This window comes from Phlebotomus argentipes, unplaced genomic scaffold (genome assembly GCF_947086385.1).
Source record: "Phlebotomus argentipes unplaced genomic scaffold, Phlebotomus argentipes genome assembly contig_5, whole genome shotgun sequence".
Taxonomy (NCBI): domain Eukaryota; kingdom Metazoa; phylum Arthropoda; class Insecta; order Diptera; family Psychodidae; genus Phlebotomus; species Phlebotomus argentipes.
Genome location: NW_026776165.1, coordinates 1,782,032 through 1,802,680, shown reverse-complemented (window position 1 = coordinate 1,802,680; position 20,649 = coordinate 1,782,032). Strand labels below are relative to the sequence as shown.

General features: G+C 46.5%; 4 protein-coding genes across 4 annotated transcripts; 2 read left to right on the top strand and 2 right to left on the bottom strand.

Moving 5' to 3' along the window:
* Nucleotides 1-241: 241 nt before the first annotated feature.
* LOC132255740 (uncharacterized) lies at nucleotides 242-4,415 on the bottom strand. The gene is made up of 5 exons (XM_059751881.1): nucleotides 3,989-4,415; nucleotides 2,629-2,802; nucleotides 2,455-2,569; nucleotides 1,725-2,243; nucleotides 242-1,580 (listed from the first exon to the last, which is right to left on the bottom strand). The coding sequence occupies exons 1-5, from the start codon at nucleotides 4,139-4,141 to the stop codon at nucleotides 1,327-1,329; spliced, it is 1,215 nt and encodes a 404-aa protein (XP_059607864.1). The 5' UTR covers nucleotides 4,142-4,415; the 3' UTR covers nucleotides 242-1,326.
* A 328-nt stretch (nucleotides 4,416-4,743) lies between these two features.
* LOC132265704 (lipoyl synthase, mitochondrial) lies at nucleotides 4,744-6,146 on the top strand. Its single transcript, XM_059766467.1, has 2 exons — nucleotides 4,744-4,870; nucleotides 4,928-6,146. The coding sequence occupies exons 1-2, from the start codon at nucleotides 4,844-4,846 to the stop codon at nucleotides 6,008-6,010; spliced, it is 1,110 nt and encodes a 369-aa protein (XP_059622450.1). The 5' UTR covers nucleotides 4,744-4,843; the 3' UTR covers nucleotides 6,011-6,146.
* Nucleotides 6,147-6,212: 66 nt separating this feature from the next.
* Nucleotides 6,213-9,694, top strand: LOC132255418 (transferrin-like). Its single transcript, XM_059751438.1, has 6 exons — nucleotides 6,213-6,531; nucleotides 7,008-7,900; nucleotides 7,960-8,285; nucleotides 8,349-9,022; nucleotides 9,091-9,353; nucleotides 9,407-9,694. The coding sequence occupies exons 1-6, from the start codon at nucleotides 6,465-6,467 to the stop codon at nucleotides 9,581-9,583; spliced, it is 2,400 nt and encodes a 799-aa protein (XP_059607421.1). The 5' UTR covers nucleotides 6,213-6,464; the 3' UTR covers nucleotides 9,584-9,694.
* LOC132265906 (protein rotatin homolog) lies at nucleotides 9,687-15,963 on the bottom strand. Its single transcript, XM_059766700.1, has 5 exons — nucleotides 15,682-15,963; nucleotides 15,425-15,615; nucleotides 12,665-15,363; nucleotides 10,491-12,603; nucleotides 9,687-10,426 (listed from the first exon to the last, which is right to left on the bottom strand). Exons 1-5 carry the CDS (start codon nucleotides 15,719-15,721, stop codon nucleotides 9,695-9,697), a joined length of 5,775 nt encoding a protein of 1,924 aa, XP_059622683.1. The 5' UTR covers nucleotides 15,722-15,963; the 3' UTR covers nucleotides 9,687-9,694.
* Between the last annotated feature and the right edge of the window lie 4,686 nt (nucleotides 15,964-20,649).

Here is a 20,649-nt window from a genome sequence, read left to right as displayed (position 1 = left end):
TTTGTGTGTGTGTGCTAACGCATAAATTATGATTATTATTATTATTTTCACTGCGGAAAATTTTTGTACTTGTCCAGAATTGTAACATGCGTTTTGGTAGAGAGAATCGCCAGCGGAGGGAATTCTTGAGAAACACGAGGTCTTTTCTACAATGAAGATGTTATGCTTTTGATTACACAGGAAATGCACGACGTGTAGATTTATGGTGAAAAATTCCCAGCGACTCGCATGGTTGGGAATTTAAGTAACGCTATCAGGACGTCGTGTAAAGATTCTTTATTCAATAATTTTTATTCTTACATCAATGTAATCTTCCTTCACAATGATTTCATTTTATGTTAATCGTATTTCCATCCTTTCTTCTGTATTAATATAAAATCATAGTAAAGCCGCTTATTCTTCCATTCTGACAATTATCATTTAGGTGTAAAGAAAAGGATAAAAAGATGCCATTTCATGTTGAAAAAAAAAAACTAAACATCTTTGCTTCATTTTCCTTTGTAAAAAATTATGGCACAATTGGATGCTGTTTTTTTTCTTGTATGTTTTATCTTTAGTGTTGCTTTAAAAAATTGTCATTCTCAAAATCAATTGACATGGTTTTTCATGAAATCAAGACTCATAATTCATTTTGTCCATGGAAGAATTTTTTTCGTTAAATTCATGTTCATTCTTCACTGTAAAAATGTTCTCTTCACATTGTAAATTACTAAACAAACTCCTTTTTACTCGTGTGGGGATTATAGTAAGTCCAATAATCACGCGATTATTCATCAGTAGTTCATGTGAAAATTAGGAGAGATATCGAAAAAAAATATATATATTGTGTAAATTCTAATCATTAATAGTAATATAAATTGTATTAATAAAGGTACCAAGTAGATGATTTTCTTTGCTTAAACACTTATGACAGAAAGAAAGAAGGAACTCTCTTCTTATCCTCTCAAGTGAATCTCTTCTAGTTGCCAAATAGTTATGAAATGAGAAGCTCAATTCTTCGTATAAAAAAGATATTTATATATATGTATAATAGTAAATAAAAATGAATATATCCCTAAAATATACGTGAATTAACCAAAAATTATAAGAGATATTTTGTTTTTCTATAAACTTGACTTTATGATATATACTTTTATGAGTTGTTTTACCTTTTTTCCCTTCTTCTTCTTTTTCTTGTTCTTCTAGCAGAGACAAACAACTGAGACGAAATATGAAGGTGAAGAATTCCATGAAGAAAGTATTTCATAACTTGTAAACGATTCTCTTGCGGTGCTCTCGATGGTGCTGCCTTCTGGCCAGGATTGTTTGTGATCTCAAGAACACACTCTAGATCTGAGTGCTGAAGCGCGGCCGCGGAAGATCGCCGAACACAGCATCGCCGTGAACACTCTTGGCCAGCGCCTTGATGCTCGCCGCAATGTCCACTTTCTCATCCACCGGCTGATCGTCGAAGTCATCCTCGATCGAGCGATCCATGACTGCCGGCATGGAGATCGGCAGACTCTTGGCCATGCTCAGGCTTCCCTGTCGCGCCATTTGACGTGGAATGGACATTGCCTGTCGCTCGTCATCCCCAAAATCTGCAGATTAGATGGAGAGAATTAGTTGTTTAACCGTCTTCAGATAACTCAATAGAGATTTCAGTTTTGAATCAGTCTTTACAATTATTGACAATTTAATAGTAAAATATGATATTTTCTCTGGATTTAGCATTGGCCACTCACTCTCTGAGTCCGACTCGTCGAGATCGGACATGTCCTGTGGCCCCAGCGGCAGCGTGTCATTCTCCATGCCCTCAAGCAGGAAGAAGCATTCCGAGTCCGCGTCCGCGTGACGCCCTCGCGGCGCGTCCGTGCGATTGGCCGAGTGGCGCCGCACGCCCCTCATCGGCATTGGCGAGCTGGCGCCCGAGGAGGACGTCGACATCGCGGGCGCCTGGGACACTCTCACAGCCATCGGCGGACTCGTGCCGATCGTCATCGGAGTGTCTGGCGTCGACGGCGGCGTCTCCAGGTTGCTCAGCTGCTGCCGCGTCTCCGTGACCAGCGTCAGGCTCTCCGGCAAGCGACACACCAGACTCACGAGAATCTGCAGCTCCTGCTCCGTGCGCTCTCTGAACATCTTCAGCAGCGTGAATTGGTGCTCCGTGAAGCGCTGGATGCGCTCATCCGTGGCCGCAGTCTCGCGCTGCAGATGCTGCTGAAACTGCTGCGTTAAGCTCTTCACCTTCGGATGCAGTTGCACTGCAACAAGACACAGAGAGAGAGAGACGCAGAGCATGAGCGACACACAGTTCAATAGCATTATCACGTACAAATTCGACAGATGGCAAATAGAATTCGCCGAAAATATTTGTGAATTTGTCATTTGCTCAAGTTCATTTGCACTCAACAGAGAGAAAGAGAGAAAGAGAGAATCGTGAGGTGTTTTCTCTTTGATAATGAGAATTCCTACCGAGTTTGTTGACTTTGAAGAGTTCCTCCTCTGGGAACTGCTGATCCATGAGAATCCTGAAGACAGACGAGTAGCCACTGCTGGCCCTCAAAACGTTGATCTCCTCCTGATTAGTCTGCGCAAGAGAAATCAGCATTAAAATCTCCTCGGCATCGAAAAATTCCCGCTCCTCACCATTAGATTGCTGTTGAACAGCACCACGGCGTCCTTCTCCAGCGTCGCGAAGACGCACAAGTGGCCACAATTGATGCACTGATGGACCGACCAGCTGCCCAGCGCGACGACGTGCACCAGGTCAGGCTGCTCCTTCTTCAGCGACACCTGCTGCGCGTGGAATGGGCCCAGGGCCTGCGGGGGAGAGAGAGAGAGAGGAACAGCGTGATAGCGTGTCAACGACACAGCGCCTTATCACTAAATCTGATTCATTGATTGGGAGACACGCCGCCGAATTTCCCCAACTTTCAATACTGCAACTCCGCCCGAATATTTCACTAGCATTCGGACGTGCGCGTCCCTTGGCAACAGCCGAAATTTTGCGTAAATCGACGCATTAATATTAGATTGACGTCGTTTTGCAGTCGCGCGCTAGATAAGATTTTCCATCATTCTTCCCTGTGCGCGAAAAATGGCATAAACAAGCTTGTATGTTTTGTCATACTTTTTCCACACAAATCGTGACTTAATTGGACATCAGCTTGACATTGAACTTCTGCTTTATCATTTTTATAAGATAAATTGTGAGAAAAACAAAAGATAAGATGCAAAAGAACCCTTCAAATCTAGCATTGTTGCGTTCTCGCATTTGCTCATGTGTTATTCTGCCTAACTTATCTTGTGGAAACTCTCCAAATACAATTAACAGCTCATGTTCATGAATGAAGATGTTGATGTCTTCAACAAGGAGTTACAATTCTGACATTCTTTGCTATTAAAATGTGTCTTTTAACCATTTTTCTCTGATTATCGTAAAGAATCCTTTTCGAAATGCACTTCAAATCCAAGAATTCCTGAATTTTTTTTTGTGCTTTTTGTTGATCAAAAATTAATCGAGTAATTGTTTTTCTATTTCAAGTCTATTTTCAGAATGTTTTTGTTCTAAAATTACTGGCAAAAATACTCTTCAGAGTTGATTTCTGCAGTTGTCTGTGAAAACTGAAACATCTTTTATCTCGAGCAGCGCCGCATATTTTTTGACAATCCGCTCGGACTTGTCGGCAAACAAAGGTGGCGGATGGACAAAGGCCGCCTGGCAAGCTGCGTCCCGGAAGACTCCCTCGGACGCCGCATAAATCCTCCTCTGGTGCCTGCGTCACTGGCAAAGTGCCCGGCGCGCGGGCAGGTCCGGCCAGCTGACGGAGGCAGGGGAGCCTCTGCGCACTCACACGGAGTCCGTGCGTCTGTGTGGGCGACTCAGCTGGTTGTTTTCTTCATGGTCGGGCGGTGAAGAAGATGAAGGGAGCCGCGGGTGGGCGACAGGCCGCCCCGCGCGGCCCGGGGCGCTATCTGGATTGGCAGGAATGGGAAGCGAACTCACCTCCTTGAAGAAGACGCTGATGTCGCTCTTGCCCTCGTTCTGCAGGAACTGCTCGGCCGCCGCCCTGGCGTCGCCAATCGGGGGCGCCTCGACCACCGTGGCGCCCTCGGCGATGCTCGCCACCACATTCAGGCAGTTGCAGGCCACAATCATCGTCGCCAAGTGGATGCGGAAGTGCGGAAGATGCTTCGCAATGGACGCAACTCTGTGACAACGCGCGCCACTCGATGGCGATTTCTCACGACTTTCCCACTGTCACGGCCGGCACGCACGTACAATCACACCCCAGGCACACGCAATTCACGGACACTCACTGATCACCGGGCGGTGGCTTCCAAAATCCGGGCTGCGAGGCTCAAGAAAATCTCTTGCGTGAATTCTCTGCGGCCATTCAACAAAGAACGACGACACTTGACGGCCTTGTCCGAAAGTCGCACTTCCCCTCCACTCGATGTTCGAATCTGAATCAGCTGTACGATGAAAATTCGGTGTTTCACTTATGGCAGAGGGAAATCACGAAAACATGCTGAGAAATACATTTTTCACTGCAAAAAATCATTTATGTGATTTGTATTAGACATTCTTCAATATCTCAATCCCTTCACTAAACCTCTTATGCTACTGCAGATTAATAGCCAATTGTAATACTCCGTCTTGCCGTAGCTCCTGTTTGTTTCATATTAACGCGAAATAAATTTGCTATAAAAATAAGGTAAAGGCTGCTCAGCCGGGTTGATTGTGGTTAGAAAACTCATCGATTCCTCCTGATTCGCTCCTCTCGCGTTGTTTACATAATACTTTTCTTATCATTTTCTGACCAAAAGTTATCAAAACATACCTCAAATTGCTGCTAAAATGCTGCGACAGTGCCCCAAATTGACTGTGAGTAGAAATCAGGGAAAATCCCCGTGAGGAAGCTGAGAAAGTGCGTGTTTTCAGGTGCTCTCTGTGCGCTGCAAGCATGACAGCGCTGGAAGTCTGGCTCAGATCCGGGAGCGTCTGGCCACGGGACCCAACTTCCAGGACTTCGTGCAGAATCCGACGCAGTCGCGGGCCGAGTGGGAGGAATACGAGGGGAAATTGAGGCGTGAGAAGAACGAAACTGAGCGATTGAGGCTGCCACCATGGCTGAAGACGACCATTCCGACAGGGCAAAATTTCTCGCGAATTAAGGCGCAGCTGCGGGAGCTGAAGCTGGCCACGGTGTGCGAGGAGGCGCGCTGTCCCAACATTGGCGAGTGCTGGGGCGGAGGTGAGCACGGCACGCAAACGGCCACGATCATGCTGATGGGCGACACGTGCACGAGAGGCTGTCGCTTCTGCTCGGTGAAAACAGCCCGCAATCCGCCGCCGCTGGACGCCGAGGAGCCTCGCAGGACGGCCAAGGCTATCGCCAGCTGGGGACTGGATTACATCGTCCTGACGTCCGTGGACAGGGACGATTTGGCTGATGGCGGAGCGAATCACATTGCAGAAACTGTGCGGGAGATCAAGAATCTCAATCCCAACATCTTCGTGGAGTGCCTCGTGCCAGACTTCCGTGGGAATGGGGAATCTGTGAGGATTGTGGCAGAATCTGGACTGGATGTGTACGCTCACAACATCGAAACTGTGGAAGATCTGACGCCATTCGTGCGCGACAGGCGAGCAAACTATCGGCAGACGCTGAAAGTCCTCAGAGAGGCGAAGGAGATCAATTCCAGCCTCGTCACCAAGTCGTCAATTATGCTGGGTCTCGGCGAGACGGACGACCAGATCGAGCAGACGCTCAAGGATCTGCGAGAGGCTGGCGTGGACTGTCTGACGCTGGGTCAGTACATGCAGCCCACGAAGAGACACCTGAAAGTCAACGAGTACGTGACGCCGGCTAAGTTCAAGGTGTGGGAGGACAGGGGTAACGAATTGGGCTTCCTCTACACGGCCAGCGGACCTCTAGTGAGGAGCTCCTACAAAGCTGGAGAATTCTTCATCAGCAGCATCCTCAAGAGTCGCCGCGAGAAGTCCACAAAGTTGATAGAATAGAGACGAAATAGACAAATCCAGAGAATAGATGAATAAATGAATCACCAGGGTGGAATCATGCAAGTGCAGGAAGTGTGACTAAAAGATGTAAAGTCATGGGCATGTTCGCAAGAAATCCCGCTGAGTGGCAAATCAAACTGCAGATCGATTTTTTTTTTCGAATAAGGTGAAAAACTCCACTCTCTTCGCTTATCTCATCGCGCAGTGTTATTTGTCGATTTGCCCGTTATCATCGGCACACAGGGATCGGCTTCCCGCGCGCGCTCTCTCTCTCACTCTCCCTTCCACCTGGGCAAGGTGGGCTTCCAGATAAGATAACCACTCGCGCACTCCAATTTAATCTCACTCAGCCCAGAGTTCAGTTGATTGGAATCCGTGGCAAAGTGAGGATTTTACCAGTGCTTGTGCCAGAAACAGCTTTTATCAAAAGGACATCTTGTGAAAGTTACTCAGCATGGCGAGAGGGAATCTCCTCGGATTACTTGTGGCACTGTCTCTCCTCAGCTTCAGCGCTGCCCAAGGTAAACCCGTTTTCCCGGGGCATTTTTCTCGCATTTAGGTGTGGTTCCACACAAACCACCATTTTTCTTCTCCTCCTTCGCCATCAAGTCCGCGCTATCTAATCTCGCACGGTCAGCGCCAGAGATTATATACCCAAAAAGTGGTCAGAGGAGTCAATCAAGTCCCAGATATGCTGCCTTGTTGCGCAATAGAGGATTCGCCGTATGTGACATCATCCGCGCAGCGTCACTTTTCTTCCCAGGAAAAGACTCACGGCTTCTTATCAGCAATTGACTCACGATATCACCAAGATAAGACCGATTAATCACTTTCTGTCGCATCTCGCTCACAGAGTGGAGCCCTTGACATCCTCAAGCGCTACAAGGATTGATATTAGTTGATTTTTTTTCTTTACATCTCTCCAATGAGGGAAAATTTTGATACGAACATTCACATGGATTGGAGTAAAAATTGAGAAAATTCCCTCTCTTCCCAGGAGGACGTCTGCGCTTCTGCTCCTCGATCCGCTTCGCCGCCGAGTGCGAGCAGATGGACCGCGGCAATTCGCAAGTGGAGTGCATCCGTGTCCAGGACAGCATCGAGTGCGCACAGCGAATGCTCAACAACACCGCCGACTTTGGCATCTTCGGCCCAGAGACTGTCCTGCAGATCGGCGCCCTGGCGTGGGACGGCATTTCGGTGGTGAAGGAGTTGCGCCACTCTGACCGCTCGGACAATCCCGTGGACTACGAGTCCGTGGTGATTGTCCGGAGTGAGCACCAGGGCGGCACCAGAGGACTGCGCGGCGCGAAATTTTGCCACCCAGGCTTGTTCTACGATCGCTCGCAGCGCTGGTCGGAGCGCTTTCTCAAGCACTTCGAGCGCGCCGTGGTGCCGGTGGAGTGTGAGCTGGACGGCGTGTCTCCGGCTGAGATTGAGGCGTCCGCCATGTCAAGATTCTTCACGTCCGCCTGCCGCCCAGGCGCCTGGTCCAACAATCCCGAAGAGGATGCACGCCTCAAGGAGCAATTTCCAAACCTGTGCGAACTCTGCGATCCTGGTGCTAACACTTGTGACTATCCTCGCGATGGATCTGGATCGGAAAACTCTCACGCGGAGGCTCTGCGTTGTCTGATCCGCGGCGGAACGGCAGCCTATGTGGCACTGGAAGTGGTGCAGGATCTCTTCAACACGGAATTGCGCGAGCACGCGGACAGTTTCGCCTACCTCTGCCCAAATGATACACTCCAGAGCATCACGTTCAATGACAATCCCTGCGTGTGGCTTCGACAGCCGTGGCGACTTGTGGTCTCCAGTGATGCCATGGCTGTGCAACTGCCACAACTCATGAATGACTGGTTCAACACGGGCAGAAGCGAGCCCTGGAAGGTAAATCTTCCCCGTTCCATCAACTGAATCTCCCCTGACCTCCTTTCTCTGCTCCCCAGGACGCCATCAAAGCCATTATCACAGCCGAGAGCTCAGTTATCCACCGTCCGCAGTCGCTGCAGAGACTCAGAGATTACGTTCGAAGCATCCGTGAGATTCCCATTGACTTCAACTTCTGCTCCACACGCTCCACTTGGTGCACCACGTCTGCTGATGAGTATGAGAAGTGCCTCGTGATCTCTGCCGGCGGCCTGACGTCTGGCGTCCTGCCCACGATCGAGTGTCGCGCACCCAGATCGAATCCCGTCGCCTGTCTCAACGACATCAACACCAACGGATCGGACTTCATGGGAATCGACTCCAACTTTGGCTTCCTGGCGCGACAGTAAGTATCTTTGTCTCTCCAAAATCTCACTGTCTTCAGACTAACAAAGCATTCCTCTTGCAGCGTCTACAATCTTAGCGCTGCCATGTATGCGGAGACCGAGAGCAACAAGTATTCCTCAGTAGTGATCCTTGTGCGAGCTAATGCCACCTTCCGTGGCCTGGAATCCCTCAGAGACACCAGAGCGTGCTTCCCGGAGTACGGTGGCATCGCCAAGGTGACCTTCCTGAATGCCGCCAAGGCTGAGAACATCTTTGAGCAGAACAACTGCAACTTCAGCATTTCCCTCGGGGAGTTCTTCGGGGAGTCCTGCATGCCCGGTGCCAGAGATCCTCTGCACGATCCCGCCGGCTACACGCCCAACAATCTCTGCAGCCTCTGTCGCTCCTTCCAGCCGCTGCGTCCCCTAACAGACGAGGACGCCTCAGTGTCGCGCAGGCGACGAAGACAGACCGAAGGCGAGGAGGGCGAAGAGACTCCTACCGATGATCCCGCAGCAGATCCGCCGGCGGACGACGAGGAGCCAGCAGATGAGGAGGAGGACGCGCCAGCCGACGATGATATGTACTACGAGGAAATGGATGAGGAGGAGAAGGTCAAGAGGCGCCAAGAGCTCGATCGCGTATCCGCCAACTGCAATCCAGACGCCACAAATCGCTTCTACGGCAACCAAGGAGCCTTGAGATGTCTGGCGGAAGTCGGAGATATTGCTGTGCTGGAGCTGCAGTACCTCAAGCGTGAGTTGGAGTCGCTCAATCAATTGTATCATCTTCCTGACACAAGCGCAATCTTTGATCTTTTGCAGAACACGCGCATGAGTTGATGCTGAATCCGCATGACTTCCGGGTGCTGTGCAAGAACGGCAGCTTAGCCGCCTATCCAGGATTCAACGTCGATCCCGATTGTGTCATGACAACCATCATCGATGGAGAGATTGTCGTCCGGCGCGACTCAGCGAGACGCGATGGGATCATCAATGCTCTGACGTCTTTTGATCTCTACTTCCAAAATCAGCCAGACTTCAAGATGTACAACATCTTCGCAGGCGTGAAACATCTTCTATTCAAGGTATGTTCAATTCAATTTGTTTCTTTTTTGTACTTACATTTTCATCCTTTCAGGACTCCACAATCGGCTTGGTTCGGGCAAATGCGACGGATTTGAGTCCCAGCGTGCAGAACTACATTGACATCTTCGACAGCGTTGAAATATGCGCGAGAGGAAGTGGCATCCTGATGTCTCTCAGCAGTTTTCTCTTCACCACCGCGATCTTCATCACAATCTTCCGGTTTCGGTAGAAAAATCTCCATTTCAGTTGTCAAAATTTCTCTAGAATTCGTAAGGACAGACATTGTCTCCTGATAGAACACATAATTTTTTTTTTGAATAAAGAGATCAAAATCGACAAATCACTTGTTTAGGATCTTCGTGATGTCTTCGAGTGTTTGGCAGAGTTGACTGTTGGTCGCATTATCAAGTATCAATTGATTCTGGATCTTATTGATCTTGCCAGGAATTGATGATGTCTTGATGGCATTTGTGGCTCTGTGATTGTTCGCAATGATCGACCAAATTGCTACTGCGATATTAAGTTGATCCTCTCGATCGCTGCCATCCAGGATGCTCTTTGTCGTCTGCACAAAGTCCGTAGACGTCAGCAGAGCAGCAATATTGCTGTCGGATAAGGCGAAATTCCTGAGAATCTCCACAGCCTTCCTGCGCACACCACTTTGTTTTTGCGCAACAAGAGCGCACAGCACTGTGAGATGCTTCGCACCACTTCCCTCCGGATGCCTCGAGAAGATCTCATAGAATGCCAGCCACAACTCAATGACGTGACGCTGCGGACGCTGAGTGCGCGTCACTGCTGGATGGAATTGACTGATGTTGTCCAGAACGCCGAGTTTCAGCATCAGAAGACGCCCATCTATGCTAGCACAGCAATTGCTGAGGACCCTCAGAAGCACTGACAGCTTGGCAATCTTCACCTCTTGCTGCTTGGCACGGTTTGTCTCCTGCACAGCAGCACTGATTATCAGCTGCAGAATTGTGTCAGAAGATCCGCTGACATTCTTGCTGACACAACAACAGAACAAGTAAGATTGCTCACTGAGATGCTTGATGAGAAGATAGAAATTCATCTGGAGAGAGAATTTACGCAATTTTTACACTCAAGAAGTTAACACAATGCCGTAATCAATTTACCTGAAGATGTGCACTCGATCCACTCCAAGACCAGAGCTTCAGCATAAGCCGACAAATGGCGTTCACGTCATCAGGACTATTCAGCTTGTCGACTTCAAACCATCCACACAGGATGTCCGTCATGAGCATCAGTTCGTCCACAATGAACTTCTTCTTCAGCTCCCCATTGCGACGCACAAAGTCAGCGGCAGAGTTTCCCAAGAAGCCACTCAATGCGCCCAATCGCTTCAGCACAAACAGAAGCAGTTCAGAGCACGCGGCCAAGCTTCTGGCTGTTGAACTACACTTCAAAAGCACTGCCAGTGTCTTTCCCGTGCACCTCATCACGTTGCACGCACGAAAAGAGGCGATCTCTGGCTTATCTCGCGCACAAAGTGTCTCAAAGAGCTTCTGAATCCTATTGAAGATTACCGTGACCATCACTTTCTCCCCACCGGCAGTCTTTGCACATTCACGATCAGATACAGCATTGGGATCCTGATTTTCCTCATCTTCCTGCACAGACGCTGCATCACTCGCCGGATCCATGAGGTGGAGGAAGTTGGCATTCTCCTGAGTGACGCCCATCTTGAGATAAGTGGAGAGAAAATCCAGGGCAGCCTGTTGAAACTCCCGAGAAGCTTCAATCTTAAATCCCGCCACCAAAAGAGAGAAAATCTTCTCAGCATTTCTCTCTTGCATCAGACTCGTGACAATGTGGAAGCCAACTGGAGATGTTCCGAAGACAGAAAGCATCTTCAGGAAGACAACTGCCATGTCCTGAAGTTGCTCCTCATCGGCGTAAAGTTGATCGTCTTGAAGGAAGAGCAGAGCACTAATTGAGGCTTGATTCTGTCCCACAATACTCTGGAGAATCTCATCACTGTGCTGAAGACACTGAATCAGGAGATTACAGATTGCTGCTGCCATTTGCAGGACACTCATGGACGGATTCATTGGCACCATGGCCAGAATATTGGCCAGATTCTGCAGACAATTCTCCTCCATCAGCACATCAATGAACGACTCATCGATCTCAATCACAGACATCAGCAACACACAGAATCCATTGACGGTATTTGCATTGGTCAGAAGACTTCCCTCCTCGGCTTCTAGCACAGCATCCCAGATGTAGAAGTGACTCAGCTGCTTGACAATCCCTTCAGTCACCTTCTGCTTCTTCACAATCATCATGATCAGCGGCTCAGCGGCTGAGCTTCCTTCTATCTCATATTCACTGCATCTCGGCGATACCTGCAGAGCAATCTGCCCAGAGCGATGAGAGACGAGATTCCTGAACGTCTGAGCAGCCACTTCTCGCACACATCCACCCTCGCGCTCATCCAGCACTGTCACAATGCAGCACGCATGAAATCCGCCTGGCAGAAACTTCAGCTCGTCAATCAGCACATGAGCGGCCGAAAAATCCTCCGCCGCTTTGCGGAGAATCATCCAGGAAGCTTGTCGGATCCAGACATCAGTGTGACTGCACAATCCGGAGATGTAGCGAAAGTACTTTGGCTTGATGGCCACCTGATGCATGTCCGCCTTCTCCAAGAGTCCTCGAATGCTCAGCAAGCAGTTGAGAATGAACTTCGAGCCGCCCTGGCACAGACTCTTCGTGGAAGCTGCATATCTGAAGATGCGATTAATCAATTGACTCTCAATCTCACACTCCAGGGAAGTTGTGCAGATCAGACAATTGAGGAGTGAGATGAGAACTCTGGCACGATTCATTTGAGTCTCCTGCTCGAGACACTTCTCCAGGGCTTTCAGCACACATCTGAAGATCTTTCCCAGAAAGTTCTTCTCCTTTACCGATCCACGCTCGATTCGGGTGAAGAACTCAAAAAACTTAATGAGCAATTTGGTATTCTCCTCATAGACACCAAGAGGAATTGCCGGAGCCATAAAGACACTCGTGAACACAGAGTTGCTGATCTTCAATTGATCCTCCAGCCAATCTTTCACTTTTCCACCTTCATCGTGATCCAACATTGTTTGCAGCAAATTCAGAATCTTCCCAAACAACTCCACATCCTCAGGAAGTGTTGGTGGCGTGAGACAGTATTTCTTCAGCACTGCCAAAAGACTTTCCATTGGAAACTTTCTCTCTGCATCCAGAGTTAAGTTGCTGAAAGAAAGGAAGAAGTATTGAAATGATATTTCCAACATTCTTCGACAGTCACACTCACCATTTGATATGTGCGATGGCTGATGTCATTTCCTGGTGTGTTGTACTATTCTCAATGTGATGGATGAAGTACCTGAAGGAGTCCATCGGCAGCGACGAGTGGATCAGCAGGAGATCCTTCTTGGTCAGCCTCAGACAATCGTCAAAATCCAGCTCTCCCACCATCGGCATCCTCCTCTTCTCCGACACATATTTATAGTCGAGCCTCTGTTCATCGCCTCCATCTCTCTTGGGCTGCCTCATGTTCGCCAGCATGTTCTCCAGACCATCGAACCACACATTGGCGAAGGAGATCCTCAGAATCTGCCAGAAAAGTTCCCTCTCTGCAGCAGAATCGACGTCTTCTTCCTGGAAAATATCTTCCAGCGGCGAGAGTGACTTGTGCGGACTCTCGGTCCAGTGGAATTGCGGCAGGAAGGGAATTTTCAGGCGTTTCATGATGCGTGGCACGGAAATGCTGTAACTGCCAACAGTGTAGCCACTGAAGGCGAGTAGAAATAGTGACGTCGCGGCGTCTGCCTTGAGATTGGCGTCATGCTGGAACATCAGGAGACTCCTCAGGACAATAAAGTACACATTGATCTCATCAGAGAGATTCTGACGCAAGAGTGGCGAGTGGAGGAGGATTTTTGAGAAGATCCCAATGGCAGGAATGCAAATTTCCACAAAATCCTTAGTCTGGCCCACTTTGAAGCAATTGTCCAGCACTTCAGCAATTGTCATCCATCCTTGGGACTCTACAAGATGCTCATTTACATTGGGATCCATCGCGAGGAGGTTCAGCTGCATCACAGTGTTTTTTCTCACTGACGGCTCCACATTGTCCGCCTTCAGGATGCCCAAAAGACTGTCCACGAAGGCTTCTTGGTGGGAATCCGCCTTGAAGCGTGCCGCCATGTCGACTTGATAGTCCACAATGATCAGATCATTGGCCACTGTATCGGCAATGTGACTGATCTTTGGGATGAAAGCCTCGGATTTGGAGAAATTGTTGACACTGTAGAGAATCCTCGAGACTGCTTCGTCCCTGACACTGGGATCTGGGCAGAAAAGGAATCTCACCGTGCTCTCCACCACTTCCTGTGCACTCGTGAATTCACCGTCCGGATGCAGAAGACTGAGAATTGCCTGTCCGAGCTTCGAAGACTTTGTCGTCAAGCACTGAAGGAGTGGCAAGACGGGAAACAGCACTTCCTTGAGCACATTCCAGTGCTCTTTGAGGATCACGCGACTCTGGAGGACGAAGAGGAGCATGGCTTCCGCACTGGAGTGGATGATGGGATCCTCATGGGTGCACCCGAAGGCTGTGATCTCAATCAGGATGGCCTTGGACAGCGGAATTCCCAGATGTTTGAACAGATTGTCGCCCAGAAATCCCCTCTTGCTCATTATTTGCTCGCCGCCGGCGAGAGACGAGACGAAGAACTTCATCTTCTCGGTGGATTTCTGGTACGTCAGTTGTTTGATCTTCAAACAAGGATGCGCCAGCAACTGCAGCATTATCTTCTCCGCTGAGTACATGAGAATATTATTCCCAGGCGATTCAACAACACAATTCGCCACGGCTTCGATCAACTTGGCAGTCATTTGCATGCTCTTGTGCAGGTTGGAAGTCTCGAGGAATGCCACGCCGGTGTAACAGAGTTCGTCATCGGTGAACCTGAACATGGGACGCAGCAGGAAGATTGCCGGTCGCAGAATTTGCTCGCAATTCAGAAGAATCTCCACACGTTTCTCCAGCTCAGGACAAGCGGCTTCAATGGAGCGATAAATCTTCGGATAGCACGTCTTCACAGCCACATCCAGACGAGCGATGCTCAACTCCTGGCCGGATATCTCTTCTCGTCCGTAGCCAGGAATTTTTCTCAGCTTCACAATCAACTGCAGCACTTTTATGTACATTTTCCTTGCTGTGAAGTCCTGAATCTTGAAGCCCAGGCAGTTTCGGAAGAACTTCGCCAGCAATCCCAATTCTCTCAGCATCATCTCTCCGGTGGCCAGGAGTCTCTGGTCGTCAATCACGAGGAGATTGACAAGTTGATCGAAGATCTCAAAGCACCAATTGATTGTGACCTGATCTTCGGTGCCTTTGAGCAGCCCATTGAGTAGATTGAAGGCGTCGCCGCAGTACTTGGACACGGCGATCTGCGTGAAGATCCCAGGAGAAGCTTCACTCTCTGGCGGCGTGTAGGCCGCCGAGGAGGCGAGCATGTGGATGCGCTTGAAGAGAATTCTGTTGAACTTCCACAAGACAGTCTTCAAGTCGCGTCCCTCCGAGAGCAATTCCTGGAACGTGATCACCAGATACGGTGGCTGGAGGAAGAATTCGGCCGGATAGTCCTCAATGGCCATCGAGAGAAAGTCCAGAGCGTGATTGCGACTCTCCAAGCTTCCTGACTCGAGAGAATCTTTCAGGTTCTTCAGCGACTTCTGGTCAATGGCATTTGGCACGCTCCAGCACTTCACGTATTCCCTGGGCGTGAGCGGCACCTCTTCGACACAAAGATCCTCCATCAGGGAAGGCAAATCATCCGTGAGATCAATAATCGCTACAATCTCCTGAACTTGCTCAACAGCGCTTCCAATGTCTTCCAGCAGTGTCAAGTGAATCTCCTGCTTCAGGACAGTTCCAATCTTGGCCAACTCTTTCCTCAGGAAACTCTTGGTCAAGTGATTCACAATGTCCGGACCGTATTTACTCTAGGAAAACAAAGGATTCCGTTAGATTTTTTCATCCTCGTTACGTCAAAGCGTCACTTACGCTCAACATCAGGAAGATTATGTTCAGCGCCACGTCCTCGTGACTGAGCACGTCCTGGGAGAACCACTTAAGCAACGCCTTGATCAGATCCACTCCGTGGAATCTGATCTCATAGCCGCATTGCAGGGCTTTTCCCACTTTTCCCTCGACATTCTTCAACGCTCGCACTCTGATTTCCTCTATGGAGTGATCTGAAAACGCCAAATTCCCGTCGAATAATGCATAAATTTGCGGAGATTGCGGTGTAAATTACTTACTCAGCTTCTCAACTATCTGTGGAGATATTGAAATTTCCATCTTCACATGGGAAAATGCATGAAAATGGGTAAAAACTGAGAGACACACGGATGCACAACAAACCGGCACTTTCTACGTAAAATCGATGAAAATTCGATTCTTCATCTGCAGCGCTCTAGCGGCAGTTCTACAAAGTGATGCGTTGAAAATTTCAAGAGAATGAAAATAAACGGTTATTTTGAACGATATTCTTTTCTGATCACATATATTGGAAAAAAAATTAATTATGCATAGAAAAGAAGTAACAGAAATTAAAAGGAAAAGAGGAACAGAAAGAACGTCACGCTTATTGTGATTTCAATGTCGTCAAGGTCGTCAACGTAGTCAAGCAACATTAGCAAAAATTTTATGAAACGGTGCTATTCACATTTTAGAGATTTGCATTGAACTTTTGAGGAAATTTCCAGGCAGTCAGTCTGGAATCATTTGTGCCACTGATAAGATGTTGTCTGTGATAAATCGTGGAATTCTCATTCAATTTTTTGTCGCGATTCTTGGTGAGTTTTCGCATAATGTGATGAAAAAGTGCTAAAATAGTAAACATTCATTGATAAATGGAAACTTTTAGGATCGCTTTCCGCACTATTTTCTGGAATTTACGTTGGAAATACATCGCCACTCGTGAGGATTCTGTCTTCAGACGAAAGTCCCTTGAAAAGTGGCAAAATGACTGCTGACGAAGTCGCTCTCATGTCTTCTTTGGTCTATATTGGATCAATTTTGGGGTCACTTTCGGCTGGATTTCTGGTGAACAGCATCGGAAGAAAATTTACTCTTCTGCTCACCGTCGTTCCTCAGCTTATTGCAAATGCCTTCGTGATATTAGCTCAAGAACCCATTCTTTTTCTCATTTCTCGCGTCATTGGCGGAAGCATTGTTGGATCTGCTCACGTGGCTGTGTCAATTTTTACAACTGAGATCGCGGAAAAGAAGTAAGAAGAGTATTTAATTGACAAAGAACTTGATAAAAAGTTATGTTAATGTCAACAGAAATATGAAATTTTTCTTTTGAAAATTCAAGTCACTTCTTATAAGAGTTATAAATATTTTCTTTTTCCGGGCAGTCTCAAAACTACTCTTGGTAACTTTTTCGGCATCAACTTCAACCTTGGAGTGTTCCTTGGGAAAACTTTAACTGGTCTTCTGGGATTCTACTCAGTTCCCATCTTTTCTATCGTCGCCACAATCATATTTATTGGATTATGTGTACTTCTTCCCGACACTCCGGAGTATCTGATCTTCAGAAATCGACCGGAAGACGCTGAGAAATCCTTGAGATTCTACAGAGGAATCTCTGACAAAGATCCTCTTCCGGAATCCTGCGCTCTTGAGCTCGAGGAGATGAATAATCAAGTGCTTGCGAAAGGCCAGAAGACTTACATTAGCATCGAAGACTTCAGTAAGATTATTTAATTAATTGCTTCTTAAAGTTGTTCTTACGAACTTTCCTTGCAGAAAAAGGATCGACAATTCTGGCCGTGATTATTTGTTTCGTCCTCACAATGAACATGAACTTCTCAGGACTCCGTATAATGATGTCCTTCACTGAGTCTCTCTTGGAAGCCTCTGAGATTCCACTTGACATCTCATCTACTGATATGATCATATCTTTCCTACAACTGACTTCAGCTGTAACTGCCATTCTTATTCTGCGAATAATCGGAGTTCGCACGTCGTTTCTGTGTCTCTTCACCGTCTGTGTCCTGGCATTCACTGTCAGTGGATTACACTATTTTCTGCATGAAAGCGGATTCGATTTGCAGCCACTCACCTGGTCTTTCCTTATCTTCCTCGGACTGGCTGTTGTCTGTCCAGCGACGATTCACAACAGCATCACCATGAGTGTGTTATCGCCACTTCTGCCGGTCAAGATTCGAGGCAGTGTTCTGGGAACTCTCAATATCCTGGGACTCCTGATTGGCTTCGTCACGATGCAGTACTATTTACATTTCGCAAACACCTTCGGAAATTCAATTGTGATGAGCCTTTTTGGCCTTTGGTGCCTTTTTGCGCTGATCTTCACGTATTTCTTCATTCCAGAAGTCAACAAGAAATCTTATAGTGAGATTTTATTTGATCTAGAGAGAAAAATCCCACAAATTCTTAGGAAGTTGAAATAAAAAGTTAATGATCCAAACACAGCTGCAAATTTGTTTTTATTTTTAAAGAAACTATCGTAAAATTGCAATAAAATAACAGTCATGATTACGGAAAAGTATATGAAAAACTTATTTACATGGATAAAATAGAACGTCTTGAAGCTCTAAGCATTCAGTCTACATTTGTTTGGCCTAATGTAGAGATGTTGCTTGTGATAAATCGTGGAAAACTTATTCAAATTGGCGTTGCAATTCTTGGTGAATTACTTACAAATTACTTTGGAAACTGAAAATCCATAGAAACTTTAAACTTCTAGCATCGATGACGACACTTTTCTGCGGAATATTCATGGGAAATTCTTCACCGCTCGTCACGATATTATCGTCTGATGAAAGTCCTTTGATTAGCGAACCCCTGACGAGCTTCGAAGTGTCTCTAATGTCTTCCCTGCCATATATAGGATCTGTCCTAGGATCCTTCTTCGCTGGTTGGCTAGTGAACGGGATTGGAAGAAAGTGGGCTCTCATAGTCACCATTCTTCCGTTTCTTTTTGCCAATATCTTAGTGATGTTATCCAAAGCGCCCAGTCTTTATCTATTATCACGCGCAATTGGAGGAAGTATTCTGGGATCCACACGAGTGACCTCTTCTATCTTCATAGCTGAGATCTGTGACAAAAAGTAAGCATTCAAGTAGAAGAGTAATAACACTTTGTGTGCAATAATTTTAATACAACACTTAATTTGTCGTTAAGTCTCAAGACGGCCCTTGCAAATTTCTTAGGCATCAACTTCAACCTTGGAGTGTTTCTTGGGAAGACCTTGACGGATCTTCTGGGATTCTACTCGGTTCCGATCTTTTCTATCGTCACTACAATCATATTCATTGGACTCTGTGTTCTTCTTCCTGACACTCCGGAGTATCTGATCTTCAGAAATCGACCGGAAGACGCTGAGAAATCCTTGAGATTCTACAGAGGAATCTCTGACAAAGATCCTCTTCCGGAATCCTGCGCTCTTGAGCTCGAGGAGATGAATAATCAAGTGCTTGCGAAAGGCCAGAAAACTTACATCAGCATCGAAGACTTTAGTAAGATTATTTAATTGATTGCTTTGTTTAGTTGGTCTCACGAATTTTCCTTGCAGAAAAAGGATCGACAACTCTGGCCGTGATTATTTGCTTCGTCCTTACTGTGAATTCGACTACTTCTGGTCTCATTATTATGATGTCCTTTACCGAAACTCTGTTGGAAGCTTCCAAAATTCCATTTGACATCTCATTTGTGGACATGACAATATCGTTCCAGCAAATTCTCATTGGATTAGCGACAATTTTCATCATCCGCAAAATTGGAGTTCGAATATCCTTTCTTGTCTACTTCTTGATCAGCATCTTCGCATACTTTGGCACCGCGTTCTTCTACGCACTGCGAGAAAATCAATTCGACTTGCAACCTTACACTTTAGCTTACTTAATGTTCTTCGGACTTGCTGTTGTTGCTCCAGCAATAATTCATACCAGTATCAGCCTGTGTTGCCTATCAGTCATATTACCAATGAAGCTACGAGGCAGTGTTTTGGGGCTCTTCAACATCCTAGGACTCCTGATCGGCTTCGTCACGATGCAGTACTATTTATATTTCGCAAACACCTTCGGGAACTCAATTGTGATGAGCCTTTTTGGCCTTTGGTGCCTCTTTGCGCTGATCTTCACGTATTTCTTCATTCCTGAAGTCAACAAGAAATCTTATAGTGAGATTGTATTGGATTTAGAGCGGAGAGTTTCTGGGATTCACAGTAAGTTCAAATAAAAGCCCAAGTCTTTGACACATTTTAGAGGATCTATGATTATATGTATGCATGTCTTACTATCTTATACCTTAGTTCGCGTACTCGGGATACCTTTACTCTAAGTGAGACTTCAGGTTGTACTTTCAAATACCAAGAAGGATTTTAACTAAAGGCGTTCTAGGCTACAGTTACAACACTTAAGCTGTTTTATATTTTAGAATTGTACAAACATGATGTCATAATCAGAAATCCAGTTTACTACTCTTAAATTTAAGTCAAAACAACATAATATATTGTAATTGTTACAAAACAAATTGGAATAAAAATAAAGAATATGAATAGAATAAAACCTTATCAAGATCATTATTCTTTAACTGGCTGTGAATATGTATATAGTCTGTAAGTGTTGACAATGGCGAAAAGATGCTGAATTCTGGAGTAACTACTTCCACGATTAATAAATTACGTCACTACTCGTGTTGAAAATTATACTCTTTTTTTTACAAAAAACTTCTAAAACCTAATGAAGCCATATATTTCTTTTGTCAATGTATTTAGACGAAACATTAAATGAAATGCTGGTCGAAAGCATTGCTTTAGAACTCATTTACTTAGTCAGTGTTCATTGAGACTACTAAGAAGATGTTGTTTGTGATTAATCGTGGGAAAATTGTTCAAATTTTAGTGACAATCGTAGGTTAGTTTGTTTCCCAATTGATTAATTGGGGTCAAAATATATGGAAATTTCATATTTCAGGATCAGTACCTGCGATTATGACTGGAATTTACATAGGAAATATATCGCCTCTCGTGAGGATTCTGTCTTCAGACGAAAGTCCTTTGCAGAGTGGCAAAATGGCTGCTGACGAAGTGGCTCTCATGTCTTCCTTACCGTATATTGGATCGATGTTGGGATCTCTTCTCGTTGGTTGGTTGCTGAACAGGATTGGAAGGAAATTGACTCTCATAGTCACGATAATTCCATTTCTTATTGCCAATATCTTCGTACTCATTAATCAGAGAACTCTACTTTTCATG